Consider the following 18,781-nt stretch of genomic DNA (forward strand, 5'->3'; position numbering starts at 1 on the left):
GATCAAATATGAGGACAATTTGTCAGGCGGAAAAGCATTTTTTGAGCTTTTTGGATATGTTGAAGATGATATTTGACAGAGGAAAAGCCCCAAGCCCTGAAACATTTTCAGGTTGGTTCCCCTATGTGACAGGATGACCCATGTAAATTTACAGGGTTCTAGGACCATTTTTGGAGTTGCAGTACCTTAATATTTGCAGCTACATAATTTCGCCTGCAGATTTTCCTTAATGGGCCCTGAGACCAAACGGGGCCGAGTTGGGAGTTGTCCCTATCAACTCGTTATGGCCCAGGGTATAGGCTAACAGGAAATCATAGTGAAAAAAACATAGCAAAAAACATCCTGAGGGGTGTAGCTGGCTCCCGGCCTAATACAGTTGTATTGCTCACACTACCCCCATAAGTCATGCAACATCAGCAGACAGCTTACGACGCAGCATAAACTTTTGTGATGGTATTTGGAGTATGTTAAGACATTTCCAACACTATATAGATAAACAATGCCCTCAGTTAGCTGGCCAGGAACTTAGAAGGGCTGGAAAAAAAAGGATGTGCCTTTGGGTACGGACGAGTCAAGAATAGCATGAGCAGTACAATATTGCAGGTTGAAATTAGCCGGAATTTCTCTTCAGGAGGGAATGCAAGGAAGCAACCTTTTCAGGCTTTGATACTGAAGCCCCAGACCCTGTTGCCTTGTTGAGAGAGGAGGAGATGCTCTGTTGTGGTACTGCATGTTTCAGAGCATGGCAAGGTCTCCTGGATCTTTCTGGTTTTCCACTGGCTCCTCTTCATGCAGACATTAGAGTCTGGAGCTCGTGTTAGCAATCCTGAAGTGCATTTTTCTCATTTCATGTTGGTTCCCTTCCAATACCATATAGTTACGATTCTGCTGCCTGTCTGCCTCTCTCGTCCACCCCTCATCCCTGTCATGGACAGACGTGATCTGAGGAATTTGTCAGGATCTAAGTCCGGACCTGGAACTTGCCAGCTTTGGTCATGTATTTAATGCCTTTGAAGGGTTTATACTTCTCCCCGTACATGTCCAGCCGGTTCACCTTCAGACCTTTGAAGAAAAACAAACAAACAAACAAATATTATACATTACATATGAATGTACATGCAAGCAGTAGCCTCATCATTTGCACCATTCCTCCTGTGGAACAATGTAATAGTCATCACAAAGAACTGCAATGAAACGGCATCACATGCTTTACCAATAAACCAATTAAAGACAGCTGATATAACAATGCAACAATACAATACAACCTATATTTATATAGTGCAATATCACAACTTAAGTTGTCTCAAAGCGATTTCAAAATACACATACACACACATACACTTGCCCACATTCACAAACCAGCTCTGGAGGTCCGGGGTTCATGGGAGAAGGTACATACATACACAAGCAGACACACACACACACACACACACACACACACACACACACACACACACACACACACACACACACACACACACACACACACACACACACACACACACACACACACACACACACACACACACACACACACACACACACACTTCCCCTCATTCACACACCAGCTATAACCTGCAGCACTTTGAGAGAATGCAAAACACACATCTGTGGTGACGGAGGGGAGTGGGAAAGGGAACCGGAGCTCCACTCTGTGGTCCAAAGGTGGAATTACACCACTGGCTCAAGTGACTACTAGCCATGTGACCTAGATTGTGACATCTGCGTGTGAGGCGGTATATCAAAGTCAGTGGGATGTTGAATGACCATGCTCTGTGTTGAAGAGGAGAACTTTCAGTTGAGAGGGAACACTATGCACATCCCTGACCAAGGTGGGGGACAAAGTCTAATTCAAGTTTTGGACTGAGAGGTCCTCATCCTTGAAATCATACAGCAAATCTGAAGACTTCAATGGTCGAAACATAGATCTGCCATGACATCTAAGGAATAAGGATTTCAAGAGTGCAGACTTGTCAATCCTAAATGTGGAAGATGAATTGACATTGTGTGCAGTGGCTACCTGATATGGCCAGCTGCTGGATCTTGAACTGGATGTTGAAGGTGGGGTTCTCGTCTGGCTTGGAGGCACCTGTCTGCAGACTCATGGAGCCCTTCAGGCTGGGCAGCTTCTGGGGGTTAATCTTGCCAACATCCCACGATAGCAGCTGGAGGAAAATACAAATCAACGGAGACATTAAGGAATGTGTCTTTAAATGGAGGGTGAATTGAAGAAATGAAAAACATGAATTTGGTGTGCACATCCTAAATGCATGTTCTCAACAATCTTGGGAGGTGGTTTGCATACTATTTTACAAAAATGTTTAAACACTACCTCTAAAAATGTTATAAGAGGTGTAATGCAAACTGCTTTGTCAAATAGTGTGCAAACATTCATTACTCTGGTACTTCCCTGCCTGTCCCCTTTCAATCAGCAGTGTGTCACTTGGAGAATTGTGGAATGAATATTGTTGGAGTTGTCCCTTCATTTAAACATAAAGTAGACATTAAGAAGAAGTAACACAATGAATGCTGTAAAGTAGAGATGCACCGGATCCTGATTTTTAGGATCCTGCCGGATACCGGATCCACTGCTTAAGATCCTGCCGGATCCGGAACCGGATACCGGATCCTATGAAAGGGTTGAAACACATAGCTTACTCACACACGTGGGCCCTTTTTATCACGTTGGCTCAAACTATTTTGACTGAAAAGCCTCGGCTACCGGATCCTGGATCCTGGAACCGGATCCGGATCCTGTGAAAAACCCTATTATCCTGCCGGATCCGGAACCGGATCTTGGATCCTGTGCATCTCTACTGTAAAGCAATGCTATTACACCATGCATCACTGGACATACTGAGAGGCAGTTGGAGTAGTCAGCCCCTCCCTCTGTCTTAGTTAAAAAGGCAGACCGGTTTCAGGCGTATGGCCTTCAACAGGGCGTGGCTAAACACAGGTATGCGGGTAGAACAGCTAAGTAAACTATAAGGCATCACATGGCCAGGTGCATGGTGTGAATAGTTTGCATTTGCAGACTAGTGAGACTCCTTTGGTTAGGGGGGAGGGATAGGTGTGTGTGTGTGTGTTGGGGGTTACCTTGGTAACGGGGTCAAAGGTGTAGGTACCCTGCGAGGGGGTGAGGTTAACGTTGAGGACCCCCCGGGGCAGCTGGCTGGTGACCAGCACAGACTCCACTGCCTTGCCCATGGTCTGCTTGGGCCCCAGCGTCAGCTCGAAGCGGCCCTGGGAACTGCCCTCCCTGAAGGTGATATTGTGCTTCACGTACACCGGGATGGCCACCAGGCTGTCACCACAAAGGTAAACAATGAAATGATCAATTGACCACATTTATACAGTCTAGTGCTTCTGAGCTCAAATCTGTAACCTTCTGGTTGCTGAACATAACACGATACAGTATTGAATATTTAGTGCAGTTTTAGTCTGTACGTTAACCCATTGATGCCTGATGTTGTGTTGCGCAACATTGGCCTTGGCGCCTGGAGCTGCCTTACGCAACATTCAGGCTCATGAGATTTGAGACAACTTTATTAAAAATCTCTGTTTGTTTGAGATAAATGAACACATTCTAATGAAAGATGAGAGTCTTAGCATTTAAATGCAACTGAGTGCATATTCTAATGTGCTTCAGAAGCTGGGATATTTAGATTTTTATAGGCTGCTTTTTCTTAAAAAGGGCTCAGGCATTCAGCACCCTTTTTTGCAGGTGCCTTAGACGTCAATGGGTTAATGCTATCATGACTGGGGGGTCTAAGCTGTGGCGGACGACAGGGGAGAGCTCTGGTTATATTCACTCCCCTCACCCACCTGACGATGTCTGACATTCAACTGGTAACCCTCAGGCTACAAGCCTGACTCTTTAACTGCCTACTCATGACTGCCCTTTGTGTACTGTATGTATGCATGTATGGACGCTTCAAATGAATGAAAACCCTCATCTGGGTCACATGCAACAAAATTGTAGGAGCCTAATTGCAGTTTATTTAGTTGGAATATTTTTTATTTAAAAAGATACGAAATCATAATTAAGATAAATATTGTTTGTAATTTCATGATTCTAAAGGATTTAAAAAGATTTAAAAATGTTATTTACATATGTACAGTTTATTGATATTTACTGAGTAAGATATGACTTTTATTGTGACATCTAAAAACCCAGCCTTTGGAGGAGATTCATCTTCATGCCAGGGCATGCCAGGGGAGCGTGGTCAGTAAGAAGCAGAAGGAGACTGGAGCGCAATAGTTTTTTGACCTCGCCCTCAGGCTCTCCTTTTGGACTTTAAAAGATTTCATTTTGTGGATAGACTTTATGTTTTTGTAATGTTGCTTTACGTTTTCATATAAACAGTTAAAATCAAGAAGTGGCGACTCGTGGATTTATTTTTTTTGAGTGTTTTGGATACAAGGGAGTCTGACGAGCGTCAAGCTTAAGTTCCAATTACGACAGTAAGAACCTACAAAAATGAATGAGCTGGTCATGTGGTGGACTGATTCTGGGGCGAGCCAAGTTGATGAGGCGTGTCTTCTTAAATTTTTTTTCCAGTTTTTCATTACAACATGAAAGTGTAACTCGTGTGATTCAGACCGTCGAGGGGAGTCTTTGCGGTTATTTTCAAAGACCAAAACCCCACACCCATACATGCTACTAACAATATGTGTAGTTTCGATATCTATCAGGAGACGTCTTTCAGTCATGGAGGCCTTTCAGCTGTCAGTGTGAAATGTAGAAAGTTGTTTCGTTTCCTTGAGCGAAACGGTTAATCATGGAACAGAGTTGTTTCACGTGGCATATGACACAGACATGACTTCACGGTGGGGAAATCCTGCCAGCAGCAAAACTTTTTGAAAAGTCATTTCAGTTATCGTAACAAGTTGGTGTGTTTCTGTTTGGTGTGAGTGTTCAGACAGAGATAGGGAGAGTGAGAGAATGAGTATGATTTTCTTTCTACAAGTCAGAGATTGCAAACAGAAGGGCTTACTTCTGGGAGCTCACGTGGTAGGAAAGCAGCCGGAAGTTTCCATCCGGAGGAATGAAAGAGAGAATTCGCTCGGCCTCCCAGCGCTTGAACCGCACGCACGGGTGGAAACTGACGTCATCCAAAAGCCGGGGGTTCTGGGAAGGAACACGGGAGAGTCCAGCAGGTGAGTACACATGCATGTGTAGCACAGCTACCACATGGCTCAATAACCTGAAAATCTTTTGTTTGTTTTCTCCATTTTAATACCTGAGCGACAAGAAAATATTCTGCACAATGACTAATGAAAAAATAAACATGATCAGGTAATATGTAAAACTATTGCTAGAAGCGTCCTGATTGGTTTCATGAAAATCTGATGCACAGCTACCTCAATTTCATGGCTCACTGAGGTTATCTTTTTCTCAATTTGAACAACTTAACAACAAGAGGAAGGAAGACAAAGATATCAACAGACATCATCATCAACAGCTGATGATAAAATAAGAGCATTATAATGTAAAATGTATGCATCTTCACTTAATATAACTATCCCTTTCACTCTATTCTCTCCTTTCTTTCTCCTTTTCTCTCTCTACATATATCTTTCTTTCTTTCTTTGTTGTGGATGTGTTTATGTATCTGTAAGGATGGAGATGTAGTGATGCACTGTATGACTATGGAAATCAAAATAAAAAGAAATAAAAAAAAAAAATGTAAAATGTATTACTGTCACTAACCTGATTCAGTTCAGGAAAAAAAATATAACCAGTAACATTTTGGTGTATGTATTGTAACAACAAGTAGTATTATGAATTTATACAGTACTTAACAAATACTAAGCCAATAGCTATGTTACAGTTTAAGTACATAATGCTATAATGAACAATATTACAACATAAGTGTTGGCCATCTAACAGTCAGGAAGAGACGTCTGTTAACAAATTTTGTTTTTCTCCTGATAGGCAATTTTTTGATGACCAATGTATAAGTGCATCAACTGGTTAGACAAAATCTACAACTGAATGAGTGTTTAGAAACCCCACTTAAATCCCATTGTACTGTGCATAATGACAATAAAATGATTATATTCCATTGTCTCCTATTCTATGAAATGGTGACTGTGTGTTTGTGCCACAGGGAGGTTTGGGCAGGTTAGGAGAGACTACAGTCAGCCCATTGAATGGAGATCTCACCATGAATGAGAGAGTGAGGTCAGGCATCCCTGTCAGCTTCACGCAGGCATCAATTACTCCCTGGATCTCTGCCGTAATGGTAGAACCTGGAGAACACAAAGTTAAAGGGAGAAACAGCAGCCATGGCTCAATGGTTAGAGCGCTGGCCTTTAGATCAGAGGGTTGCAGGTTCAAATCCCACGCTTACCAGCAAGGACCATCATCTCTGGCTGAAGTGCCCTTGAGCAATAGCCTGGTTCACACCAGACGGTGTAAGTGTAGCTTCGGCGCCCCCTGGCGGAGCAGAGCTACACACACTACTGTCTGGTACACAGCCATAGAGCACGCTCCGTCTCCAACCAGAAAATAGGCTGAGAATTTATTGCTTCGGCACGGCCTCCTCACCAACAAATTCCTTCAAAAACCTTCCTGTTAATCTTTAAAGAGTCAAAATAGTCTCTAATCTGTCTTGTGACTCCTCAATGTGAGTTACCGTTGATTTTGAAGCAATACATTCTCAGCTTATTTTCTGGTTGGAGACGGAGCGTGCTCTATGGCTGTGTACCAGACGGTAGTGTGTGTAGCTCTGCGCCGCCAGGGGGCGCCGAAGCTACACACACAACGTCTGGTGTGAACCAGGCTACTTGAGCAAGGCACCTAACCCCACATTGCTCATGGGCCTGTAATCAATACCCTGTACCGAAATAACTAAGTCACTTTGGATAAAAGTGTCATGTTAATGTAATGTTAAGAAACGGCTTCAGGCCAGCTATACCACAATGGTGCAGTGGATGGTGCAGTTAAGAAAAATGCTTATCTTCAAAATGGTTACACAAGGGAAAAAACAGCATACCAGACTTGTCAATGATGGCATCAATTTCTTCCACCACATCAAAATATGCCTCATTGTTAGTGTACTTCACTCCCGTGCGTCGCCATGGTACCACGGACAGCTGCCCAGTTGGAAGCTGCTCTCCTACATTGGTGCTTCCTGTGTGTAGCAAGAGGAAGACAAATCACAGCAACACTGTTCAACACGTGCAGCACTATTTGTGGACAAAACCAGAATTACACAAATGTTAATTCAGCTCTGTGAAAACTGACTGGGGCATAGCCAAGTTTTTGACTGCCCACCAGACACTGTATTTCGATGCACCTATTTCGATGTAGTAACAACATACTACTGTATAACGGTTAGCATCCGCTTGCTATTGCTACTTGTAAGTATGCCCAACTTACTTAATAAATGTATTACATAGCTTTGCACTGTTCCGCCAGTGGCAAATCTCAAAAGCAAGAGGAAGTCTGCCAGAGAAGTCTGCCAATGTATTTGTAGATGCAGCAGAATTACACAGAGCTTTGGCTTTCAAACGGATAAGACATGTCAGGTTTGACACTGCACATTTGCACTCCAATACCTATTTGGGTGTTAGACCTATGTTTGTCTCACCATCACTGCTTCTGCAAGTCAATCTTACTTTTAAATGGCATCATGCAGCCTTGAAATGTGCACCATTCCGTCAGCAGAATGCTCTGAGAGTCATTGAAAAGACTTTACCCAGAGTCTTTAGTAATACATTAGTCGTAGTCAGTTTAACAGCAACATTTATAATGGGGCCATGCCTCATGCCTCACACAAGTCACACAAGAGAAATATAACAAAACAGCACTATACTTAAGATCGAGTGAGCATACCAGTAATAGTATTGACTACTGTGCGTAGGATGGTTGGGGGCTTGATCAGCTCCTTCAGGATGTTGGATTCGGTGGCCAGTGGGAAGCCATTGTCCAGCATCTCCTCCAGAAGCTCGTAAACAACAACCACGTTGTCTTTGATGGCAGCTTCAGTACATACGCCAAAGTAGTCCTGAATGAAAGAGAGAGCAAGAGTGATGCAAGACATCTTCACCCCTCGGCTACACCTGATGCTTGTGTAACGGAGGCTAACTAGCACGGAGTTGGCGTGGAACGTCGGTAAACCTCCCTCCGATAGCCTCATACAGTCTCGTGCCGTTCGGCCGAGAGACTAGTCTCTTGGCCCAGCGGTATCGTACTGTGTCTCCCATTGCCGGACCGCTGTAGTTGACGAGATCGCACGTTCGATCCCCGAGGGGGGTGAACAGGTGCAAGATGACCTCCGACACAGTGGTGCCGTGACCCGGATGGGAGTGAGGTTTAAGGGGGGCAGTGTAACGGAGGCTAACTAGCACAGAGTAGGCGTGGAACGTTGGTAAACCTCCCTCCGATAGCCTCATACAGTCTCGTGCCGTTTGGCAGAGAGACTAGTCTCTTGGCCCAGTGGTATCGTACTATGTCTCCCATTGCCGGACCGTTGTAGTTGACGAGGATGCAGGTTCGATCCCCGAGGGGGGTGAACAGGTGCAAGATGACCTCCGTCACACTTGCCCCTGGGGAAGTACAAGCAGACCTCTCAACGGCCCTTGTTTGTGGCAATGGGGCTATTACAGAAAACCTGTCATGTTCTCTTTCCAAACTGTCTCAGCACTTTGAGCTAGGGGCCTTAACATTTCATCCTAATACTTTATATATAAGGCTTGGGCCTATGAGCTTTGTGTGGAATGTGCTACACATGTAAAGGTTGATAGTAATATCATCGTTATTACATTATTGTGATGCTGAATAATATAAAAATGCTCGCAAGAAAAAGTGGTTACAGTTTATTTTACTGACCCTGGTACAATAAGTAGGTGCAGTGTAACAAAGTATAAACAACATGCAACATGTACTTACACTGTATACGGTTGTGGTTAGAATTAGGTACACAGTGAACGTACATACTATAACAAATAGGCCTACTTGTTACACAGACACTGAAATTAAATGCTGCTGAGAAACGCAGGCTATACACACCTGGAATGTGTCCACCACACGGTGAAGGAACTCGATGACAAAGAGAGGAGGCACCTCTGTCTGGATGACAGCGACGAAGAAGATCTTGTGCCGGAGCACATTGATGAGGTAGTGGTGCGGGGTGGGGATGACCGGCGGAACATTCTCGGGCTCAGTGGCACGCTCCTGGGCCTCGAAGAAGTAGTCACACACGGAGCGGCTCACAACACTCTTCCAGTGCTTCTCCAGGAAGATGTCCCCGGAGGAGTTCACCAGGAATAGGCTGTGAATCATCTCGACTCTGCTGGAATTGGGGAAATGTGCATACAATAAGCCCAATGCGTAATTCTATTCACAAAATGTGTTTTCATTCGTAATTTGCAAAGGCAGTGGTCTATCGAAACGAGACAGGCACCTTTTCATGTCAAAGGTACAGTCACTTTGAGGTGCTCAATGGAAAAAGGATAGGTGATACGGGCTCATTTAATATGCCGGTGCCGATCGAGTTACTATTAAGGGAAGGATAAGGCTAGTGGGGCATGCAGCACCGTATGGAAATCACCAAATAAGTTGGCAGGTTCATGTTATCGACGGCACATCCTGTTTCTGTATCCCAACATATTTGCATCCGTGTTCTCCTCCATCACAGGACAGTCTTGTGACACCGAGCTTGAGCTCCGTCATGCGGCGAGAACAGAAACCAGGCTACTTCCTACTTCACATTTCCAAATTGTAACACTTTATCCTGCTCGTCTACGTTCCATGGAAATAATAAAGGAAAACACTCACCGTTGCAAGCGTTCTATCTGTTAGTGTTACTATCTTGCAAGCTATTAATACTGAAGGATGAAATAATGTAGCTAAGCCAGTCTTCCCCGTTATTCTCTTCGACTGACGCAAGTGACTGGCGCACGTTTAGACCAATCGAAGATCAGAAACAGCAGGAATGCCCGCCCTACTAAAATTGCTACTGGCTGGTTCCACGGAAGTGAGGGACCAAAGGTACTTGATAATCATTGGATAAATTCCAGTAAACACCATTTGTTCATGATTTTTGATTGGCTTTGGGTCTGACATTTTGTTTCAGGGCAAAGAAACAGTTCTATGAATCGTCGACATGTTTATTATCAATAACAGCCTTGCAATTGTAGGCTATCATTTACTACTGGGTTGTAAAAGTAGAATGTAATATGAAATATGAGATCTCCTCTCTAGTTGTAAAAAATACCTCCAGGGCATCCATACTTGACTTTCGGGTCGTTTACAAATGCAATTTATTTATTTATACCCGGTATTTATAGCCGGTCTGACATTGAAATTCATATTAAATGCTCAACAAATACAGTCACAAATGAAATGGCTCAACATAATTTATTTTTGTTTCATGTTAAAATGTACAGAGATCTTTGAAAGTACTTGCTAGAAGGAAAAAATAAAAAACAAAAAAACGAATAAATGGAAATACATACAGGGACGAAAACAGAGAGAGGAGAGGAAGTCGGACGCAATCGACCCTCTTTGAGCGCCAGTCCCTCCTCACTCCTTGTCTATCGCACTCTCTCTTTGCTTACAGCTCACCATTTACAATTACAAAGGATACAAAAAGGGGGAAGCAATATAAACAGACAGAAATATACTGAGCTCATTTTTACATGCCTCTTAGATGTAAGGAAGTTGTCCTATACACACACAAAAAAGTCCAAAACAAAAAGAAAAAAGAACGCTAAGTGACCTTTAGATATTTGTTTTTTCCTTTTGTTTTTAAAATAGCATTAATATACTACACAAAGATAGAAAACTCTAAAGATGAGATGGAATGGAGAGGTTAAAGGCATCTTAAAGTCACTAAAAGTGAGTTGTATTTTTTTAAGTTTTGAATTTCTTAATAATATTACCCCAAGAGTCAAGCTAAAAAATATGTATTGTTTTTTTTTCCTGAAACAGAAGTGAAAAAAATGACAGTACCAATATCAATGTCAGAATTTTTCTTTTTTATATTATAGAAAAAACATTGTTCTCTACAATATGTTTCTAAAGTCAAAAAGAGTCAGCTTGTGTCATAAAAGAAAGCTGCCCAGTCTGATAAAATTCAGAAAATTAAAAAAAGAAAAACAATACACACAAATAATATATGAAACAACAGATTTGTAAGAAAAAAATCCTCAATTGACATTGAATACTTGAACATGAAGGGGATCCTCCTCGTCCCGATAACAGGAGACGAACCCCAGAAGACATGCACACCAACCAACACCCCTGGGTGTGTGCGAGTGTTTGTGTGTCTGTGTGTATAGGTGAATGTCTATTGATGTGCCTTTGTTAGGCACACGTGACGTTATGGCCGACCTCCCCTCACGGCGTACGGCATGGGGCCCCTCGGGGCTATACACAGCCGTGTGTGTTCGTGTTCGTGTGTGTGCGCACGGGTCACAGGTGTGCCCCGTTCCTCATGCCCCTGCTAGACTGAAGACACATATTGATGCCATCTCAAACAGTTTTATTATTAAAAGCAGTAACCATGTCCACATCAGGATGTCCAATCACTTTGTGTTTAGAAGACGGTGTACTGCAGAGTTGGGGCGAGTTTGGAGCCCCAAGCGCTCTGCTCTTGTGCATGGAGTGTGTTTGAGGGAAAAAAAAAAGAAGAAAAAAAAAGGTGTGAGTGTTGCATGTCTCAAGTCTGCCACTGAGGGGAGACTGTGCTGTGAAAGTAGGAAGTACCAGAATATTTACATCTTATTTCTTCTGTTTTTTTTCCTTCTTCTTTCGTTCACAGGCAAATTCACTGCTGTCCAGTCTAAATGTAACTGATGACGCTTCTTGTTCATACTCACACAAAAAAAAGAGAAAGACATTGGACATAAGACTACATTACAGTGGCAGATGCACCCACAGTGGTGGCCTGTTTGCATTTGGTGGGATCTGACAAGCCAACACCATCAGAGCTAGTTCTCTCTCTCTCTTTCTACAGTACAGTGGGAAGACAAGGATTCCAGACACCACCCAGCGTCCACCAAGGCCCACTTAAACTAGACTTTCCACTCCAAGCATCAACGTAAACCGGACCAACCCTTGCTGCGTCCTCTGTTCCCTTCACCACCCTCCACATCACACAGAAGTGCGTCCACCATGGCTCTTACAAGTGGCAATCCAGATGTGTGTGTGCATATGTGTGTGTGTGTTTGTACTCAATCTAGTGCGTGTGGATGTGGGAGAGAGTAGAATGGGCGCCACACCTTGAGCCATACATAACACATACAAAACATACATTTACACTCTCACCTGAATAGTTGAAATAAAAATTAAAAAAATCATACAAAGCAATGAGGTTGGACTGAAAACAAGTTCAATGGTCATCAAAAAGATAATGTATTACAAATTATATACCAATAGAAAAAAGAACAAACAAAACAAACAAAAATACAATTATGTCCATCTAAATTTCAATTCTGGTCTTTTTCTCCTCGTTCTGAAGGTAAGGCTTCCTATGTCAATGAGAGAATTGTGTGAACGGTCAGATTAACAATATTTGACAACCACGTACATCTGCCCACCCGCCCAGTAGCCCAACCCAACCCATAATATCCACTCCCTCCCCCCGTCTAACTCACACCCTACAAGGGCCACCAAGTCCTCAAAAGTTCCTCCTTTCACCTCCACCTCCGTTCTCCTTGAAACGAAGGGAGCGGCGTGCCTCGGGACTTGCAGTGTACAGCGTGGAGGAGCAGAGGAGGTTCAAGTCCACTGGATTCCCCCATTAAGATATCCGTCCCATTGAATGTCCGTTAGCATGGTGTCTATAACCAGTCCCACCGGCTAATTCTCCCGCTGCTCAAGGCATACATACAAATCTGTAGAAATGACTGGAGAAGGGGGGGTAGGGAGACATAAAAGAAAAAGTAACAAACAAAAATAGACTTACAACGTACAAAATAAAGGGGAAACAGAAACAAAACGTCACAGTCCCTTTTGATTTAGTTTTGATTCCCCTCCCTGTGTCAGCTCCTGTTACCACCACCGCCACCACCACCACCATTAAACCGCTGCTACTGCTGCTGTGTGCAGCCAAGACAGCAGGGCTCCCCATCTCCAGCATCCCCTCAAGTTTGGCTGCGGAGTATGGAGGAGGAAGGCAGGCGGGTGGGTGGCTAACATACCAACGAGACAGTACAGAGATGCCTTGTCCAGGGCAGCACAGTGCAGTGCATCTCTGAGCAGAGCAGAGCAGAGCAGAGCAGAGGGGCTGTGTTGTGTTGTGTTTGTTGGGGAGCGTTAACGTCTCTCGTCTAAGTAAACACCCCTGGTGCGGCTGCTCATCTGCTCATGTAAGGCGACTGCTTGGGGACGCCGGCGTAGCTGTGGTGCGAGGGCCCCGTGTACATCATGTTGCCATGGTGGTTGGGCTGCATAGGCTGCTGCGGGTAGGCCTGGCCGCCCATCATGCCCATCTGCATCTGCATGGGGTACTGCGCCGGCTGGTTCATGTAGGGCGGGTTGCTGTGGTAGCCGCTGTTCATCATGGGCTGCGCCATGCGGTAGCCGGCCGACATGGCGGCGTTGAGCGGGTTCATGTTCATGGTGTTGTAGGCGGCCGGCGTGGGCATGAGGTTGGGCATCATGCCGCGCTGCACCGCGATGGGCCGCGGCGAGCCCTGCATGGTGGCGGGGCCCGCGCTGCGGCCGTACAGCTGCTGCTGGTGCGGCGGCGCGGCCCCCGCCGGCAGCTGCGAGGCCTTGCTGCGGATGGCGATGTGGCTCTTGACCGTGGCCATCTGGCCCTGCAGCCGCTGCGTGTGGGGCGGCGCCAGGCTGATGTTGGCGCCCGCCATGTTGCACTGGATGAGGTTCATGGAGCCCGAGCTCAGGTTGGGGGGCGGCGTCATGGTGCCCTGCGCCTGCGGGGCCAGGGACGGGTGCGGCCCGGACGTCAGGCCCGCCAGGCCCGAGTTGGACAGCGAGACGCTGGGCGCGTAGGAGGTGACGGCCGCCGAGTGGGAGTAGGACATGGCGTGCGGGTCCATGATGGTGTTGGTGAGCTGCTGCAGCTTGGCCAGGCTGAAGGTGGCCGAGGGCTGGCCGTAGCCGCCCGCCCCAAAGTCCTGGCCCATGTAGAGGCTGCGGCCGCCGCCCCCGCCGCTCTCGGGGATCTCCATGATCATGGGCGTGGAGGCGAAGCCGTTTCCCATGCTGCACTGGGAGAGCTGCGCCTGCTGCTGCTGCTGCTGCTGCTGCTGCTGGGGGTTGGGCGGAGGCTGAGCTGAGGGCGGAGGCTGCTGTGGCTGGTTGTTTGGAGCCTGCTGCTGCTGCACCTTCTTCTGTTGCTGGGGCTGCTGGGTGGTGCTGGGCGGCCTCTCGATGACGCAGCTCTGCGGGGACTTGATGCCGCAGTTGGGGGTGTTGGCCGAGGGGGGCGGGGGAGGCGGAGGCTGGGGTACACCTCCTGTACCTCCGGGGGTGGTGCTGCCGTTGGGGCCCGGGCCAGCCTGCTGGATCAGGCCGCAGCTGCCCATGCTGACTGGCGCCGGCGTGGAGCTCACGAAGGAACAGCTGCTGGCCTGCGAGGAGGAGGAGGAGGAGGAGGAGGGTGGGGCGGCCGAGCTGGAGGAGGAGGAAGACGACGACGATGAAGAGGCTGTTGAAGAGGTCGCCGTCGCAGAGAGACCTCCGCCGCTACTGTTGCCTCCTCCTCCTCCTCCTCCGTTCCCCATGGTGGAGTCGTAGCTGCTGGGGTTGTCGTAGTTCTCCGTGGTGCTCTCGATGCTGCCCAGGTCGCTGAAGCCGCTGTCCACCACCTGCTGCGAGTGGTCCGACACCGAGGGCACGTCCATCATGGGCGACGTCTCCATGTTGGCCAGCGAGGGCGCCGACAGCGAGCCCGGGTGCTCGGGCGTGATCTGGGTGTAGCCTCCGCCGCCACCGCTCCCCGTGTTGTTGTTACCTCCGCCTCCCCCTCCGGGGCCGGCCGAGGCCCCCTGCACGCCCCCCTGCGGCCCCTGTGACGAGTCCAGAGGGCCCGGCGTCATGCTGGGGCTGCTGACCGAGCGCACCGACTGCTGGCCGGCGGGCAGCGGCGTGCTGCTGTTGCTGTTGGGGGGCATGGGCGTGTTGCCGTGGCTGTGGGGCATGGGGCTGCTGTGCTGAGAGGACGGGGCCGTGTTGGGCGTCCGACTCGGCGTTCGACTCGGCGTCTGGCCCGCCGTCGCGGCGTTCCCTCCGCCGCAGTCGTCCACCAGACCCAGCGCGTCGTCCTCGGGCTCGCCGTAGTTCTGCAGCGTGCGGCAGGCGGCCAGCGTCTCCTCGCAGTCCTGGTAGGACGCGGCCGAGGAGGAGGCCGCCGTGGCCGCCGCGGCCGCCACTGCTGCTGCGTGGGCCTCGGACTCTTCGTCCTGGGCCTCGCCTTGCGTCAGCGACTGGACCGCCTGCACCGTCTCCAGGTCCAGCTCGCTGCTGTGCGGGTGCGTGTGGTGGTGGTGCGTGTGGTGCGCGTGGTGGTGAGGGTGGTGCGCTTGGTGGTGGTGGTGAGCGGGAGTCATGTCGTCCTTGTAGTCTGAGGCATGCGAGTGCTGCTGTTGCTGCTGGTGGTGTTGGGGGAGAGCGTGGGGGTGCTGCTGTGTGTGGGAGTGCTGCGTTTGCTGCTGCTGCTGCTGCTGGGTGCTGTGCTGCTGCTGCTGCTGCTGCTCGGCCTGGAGCATCAGCACGGCCTTGTCCTCGGCATTGTGCAGCGGCTGCAGTTCCAGGGGCTCGTCGTCCGCCATGTCGTTGGAGGCGGAGGAGGAGGACATGGCCGTCACGGTCTCCACGGCGGCGGCGGTGACTGCCGAGGACGTGTCCTCGTCTTCGCGCCGCCTCCGCTCCTCGTGAGAGTCGGCGGTCGGACGACTTTTGACCTCCTGTGCCGTCGCTGCTGTTGCAGCTGGCGTGTCGTCTTCATCGTCGTCCTCTTCCTCCTCCTCTTCCTCGTCCTCCTCGTCCTCCTCCTCGTCCTCCTCCTGTTTGCTCACATTGTAGTCCCTGGTCCCCGCCGCGCTCCCCTGCATGCCTAAAAAAGCTTCTCCGCTCTGAGGTTCTTCTTTGACCGGCGGCGATCGCGCCGGTGGTGATGCCGGTTCGTCATCGTCTTCTTCATCTTCCTCGTCGTCTTCCGAGTCCGGCTCTTTCCGCCGGTTTTTGTGGTTGCTGCTGCCGCTGTCGCTCTTCTCCTCCAGGTGGCCGTCCCCTTCGTCGTCGGCGTCGTGGTCGTCGCTGCGCCGGCTGCCGGAGCCGGGGGTGACGGCCGGCCTCCTCTCGCAGTCCTCGTCCTCCCGCTCCTCTTCCTCCTCCTCGTCCTCCTCTTCCTCATCTCCGTCCCCCATCATGTCCGCGTTTGGGGGCGGCGGCCGCGACTGGGCCAGGCGAGAGTTTGTGGAGGAGGAGGAGACGGATAAGGCGCCTCCTCGTGAGGGCGGTCTGCTGGCCTTTTCTTGGCTCCCCCACCCCCTCTCTTCCTCCTCATCCTCGTCCTCTTCATCATCGTCTGGTTCGGACAAGGGAGGTTTGGGTGGTGGCGGGGGTGGTGGTGGTGGAGGGGGCTGTAGGCTTTGGGCCGGGTTCTTGGGCGGCCGCCCCCTCCTCCTGGGCACCTTGGGCGGCTCCACCACGGGTTTGAAGTCCTCGTCATCCGACTCCTTGCGCTTGCCGTGACCGAGTCGGTCGGGGGTCAAACTCCGCCGCCTGACGTCAGGCTGTTGCGTCGACGTCGTCGTGGTCTGCGCTTGCGTCTGCTGTCCCAGCATGCTCCGTTCCAGCTCTAGCCGCTCGGCCTCCTCGCGGGCGCGCTGCTCGTACCAGCTGCGCGGCTTGCGGCCGGGTTTCATGCGGATCTTGGGGGGCGGGGGGTCTCCGGACTGGGCTGCTGCTGCGGCGGCGGCTTGCTGGTTGGCTCCGCTGCCCGGTTTCCTGCCGGGCCGCTTCTTCCAGTGTAAGGGCTTGCGGCTCTTGCCCTTGGGCCAGCCTTTCTTCTTCTTGACGGGGACCTCGGGGGCCGGGGCCGGGGGCTCTGCGCCTTCGGCCGGATCAGAAGGCTCTGGGTTGCGCAAGCCGGGAACGGGCTTCAGCACGGGAGTGGAATCTGATGCAAAACACAGAAATGGAGAGAAAAGCACCTTGGTTCAGTCCCGCTTTCAAAAGCTATTTTTCTTGGAGCATTCCTCCAACAGCAGCAAAAAAAATGCTGACAACTCACCCACTAATGACTAACAGAAGCAAGGTAACTGCCACTGCAAGCTCAGGGTATGTACGACTTGTATATTATGTGCTAATGGTTCACCACAAACAACCCCATCAAAAAGAAAGAAGAAATCAATTCACAACAGGACTATAACGATTCCTTGTGTAGAGTGTCGCATTTCTAGTTTCCCAGACTCACCATCCTCTTCCGATTCGTCGTCGGACAGGTGCGGTCGGCTCCTCTTAGGCGCGGGGTCTCCGTGGTTGAGCAAGGAGCGGGCGGGAGGGTAGCGCCGCAGCGGGGTCTCCTCCTCCAGCCGAGGCATGGGCCGCTCCGTATCCGAATCTACAAAGGGCTCGTCCAGCACCTCCGTCGTCTCCGAGATGGTCTCTGTCACCACGCTGCTGTGCGGGTGGCTCTGCTGCCGCATACGACGCTTCCGCAGTGGCTTCTGGGGGTGGGGGAGGGGGGAAACATGGGATTAGTAGTGCATGGATACCAAGCCTGGTGGGCAAGGAAGACACCATAGGCAAAGTCACCGTGCCTATTGACATGCTCAATGACAAGCAGATTCCAATGTCACTTTACTACACAGAGCGTTGTACTTAAGAGATCAGAGCAAGGCTAGGTTTGATTATGCCTCATGGTTCAAGGCTAGACTGACCCGCCAGGCAAAAAACATATTCTGCTGGTAGGGTTTGGTTTACATAGTTTACTAGTTATTACATTGGTTTACATAGTTTACTAGCATCCAGGAGAGGTGAGCAGCAAAGGATACAAATATCCTACATGAATCTAGTCTATGCAAAAGTCCTATGTGAATCTAGTCGTCTCTCTGGCCCGACACACATGCTGTAGTAATGGCTATGGTTTTATGTAGATGCAAAATATTTAGTCACAAGACATTAAAAATGAAATAAAGGTCATTGAAAAATGACACTTGGCTTTTCAGGACAGAATAGTGTGACATTACCTTGACAAATAATAACAGCAGAAATTACAAAAAAAGAAAAAGAAAAAGACAAAAAAAAAATCATCGTACCTTGCATTTTAGGCCAAGAGTGGGTTTCGTGAGTATGGGAGGCGAGCAGGCTTGCATCTCCTCGTCATCCTCCTCATCATCGCTGCTCTCGCTGAAGTGCGGCCTGGTCATGGGTGGGAGCTCACAGGGCCTGGGTGCCGGCGGCAGCAGCGGGAGCGAATCTGCCGAGCCCTCAGGTAGACGGGGCTTGGGGCCACGCTTCTTCCGCGGCGGCCTCCCTCTGCTGCGGGGCGGCTGCACTGGCGGGAGTCTGGGCAGCTCAAAGGGCCGGCTCAGGCCTGAGTTAGCGTCCGGGGACGAGCCAAAGAGTCCCGCGTGCAGGCTGCCGCTGGAGGTGGACGAGGGACCCGGCGTCCTCTGGTTCTTGGTCCGGTCGTCGTGGAGGTAGCCGTCCTGCTCCTCGGGCCGAATTTTCCTGGGCCTGCCGGGCCCCGGTCGGTCCTTCACTTGCCCCCAGGGCCAGTTCTTGGGGGGCCGGCCGCGGGGTCTGCGCTCCCCGTTGGCAGGGGCCGGGGGCCTGACGGGGCTGGGAGGG

General features: G+C 49.5%; 2 protein-coding genes across 4 annotated transcripts in view; both read right to left on the reverse strand.

The window, feature by feature from the left end:
* Nucleotides 1-376: 376 nt before the first annotated feature.
* On the reverse strand, nt 377-9,881 carry ap3m2 (adaptor related protein complex 3 subunit mu 2). 2 transcript variants are annotated; one of them, XM_063194353.1, is made up of 9 exons: nt 9,788-9,881; nt 9,020-9,299; nt 7,844-8,015; nt 7,002-7,139; nt 6,170-6,255; nt 4,998-5,131; nt 3,097-3,304; nt 2,021-2,165; nt 377-1,062 (listed from the first exon to the last, which is right to left on the reverse strand). In XM_063194353.1, exons 2-9 carry the CDS (start codon nt 9,290-9,292, stop codon nt 962-964), a joined length of 1,257 nt encoding a protein of 418 aa, XP_063050423.1. In that variant the 5' UTR covers nt 9,293-9,299; nt 9,788-9,881; the 3' UTR covers nt 377-961. The 2 variants fall into 2 exon arrangements, with proteins under 2 accessions (XP_063050423.1, XP_063050422.1); XM_063194352.1 differs by having other exon boundaries at nt 9,020-9,302.
* Nucleotides 9,882-10,350: 469 nt separating this feature from the next.
* kat6a (K(lysine) acetyltransferase 6A) overlaps nt 10,351-18,781 on the reverse strand; it is a 39,564-nt gene continuing 31,133 nt past the window's right edge. For both annotated transcript variants that reach the window (XM_063194954.1, XM_063194955.1), the window contains exons 15-17: nt 18,247-18,781; nt 17,403-17,655; nt 10,351-17,105 (exon numbers count right to left, since the gene is read on the reverse strand). The exon at nt 18,247-18,781 is cut by the window's right edge and continues 161 nt beyond it. In XM_063194954.1, coding sequence (XP_063051024.1) covers nt 13,312-17,105; nt 17,403-17,655; nt 18,247-18,781 — 4,582 coding nt within the window. In that variant the 3' untranslated portion in view covers nt 10,351-13,311. The remainder of the gene's footprint in view (nt 17,106-17,402; nt 17,656-18,246) is intronic.

Source organism: Engraulis encrasicolus, chromosome 3 (genome assembly GCF_034702125.1).
Source record: "Engraulis encrasicolus isolate BLACKSEA-1 chromosome 3, IST_EnEncr_1.0, whole genome shotgun sequence".
Lineage (NCBI taxonomy): Eukaryota > Metazoa > Chordata > Actinopteri > Clupeiformes > Engraulidae > Engraulis > Engraulis encrasicolus.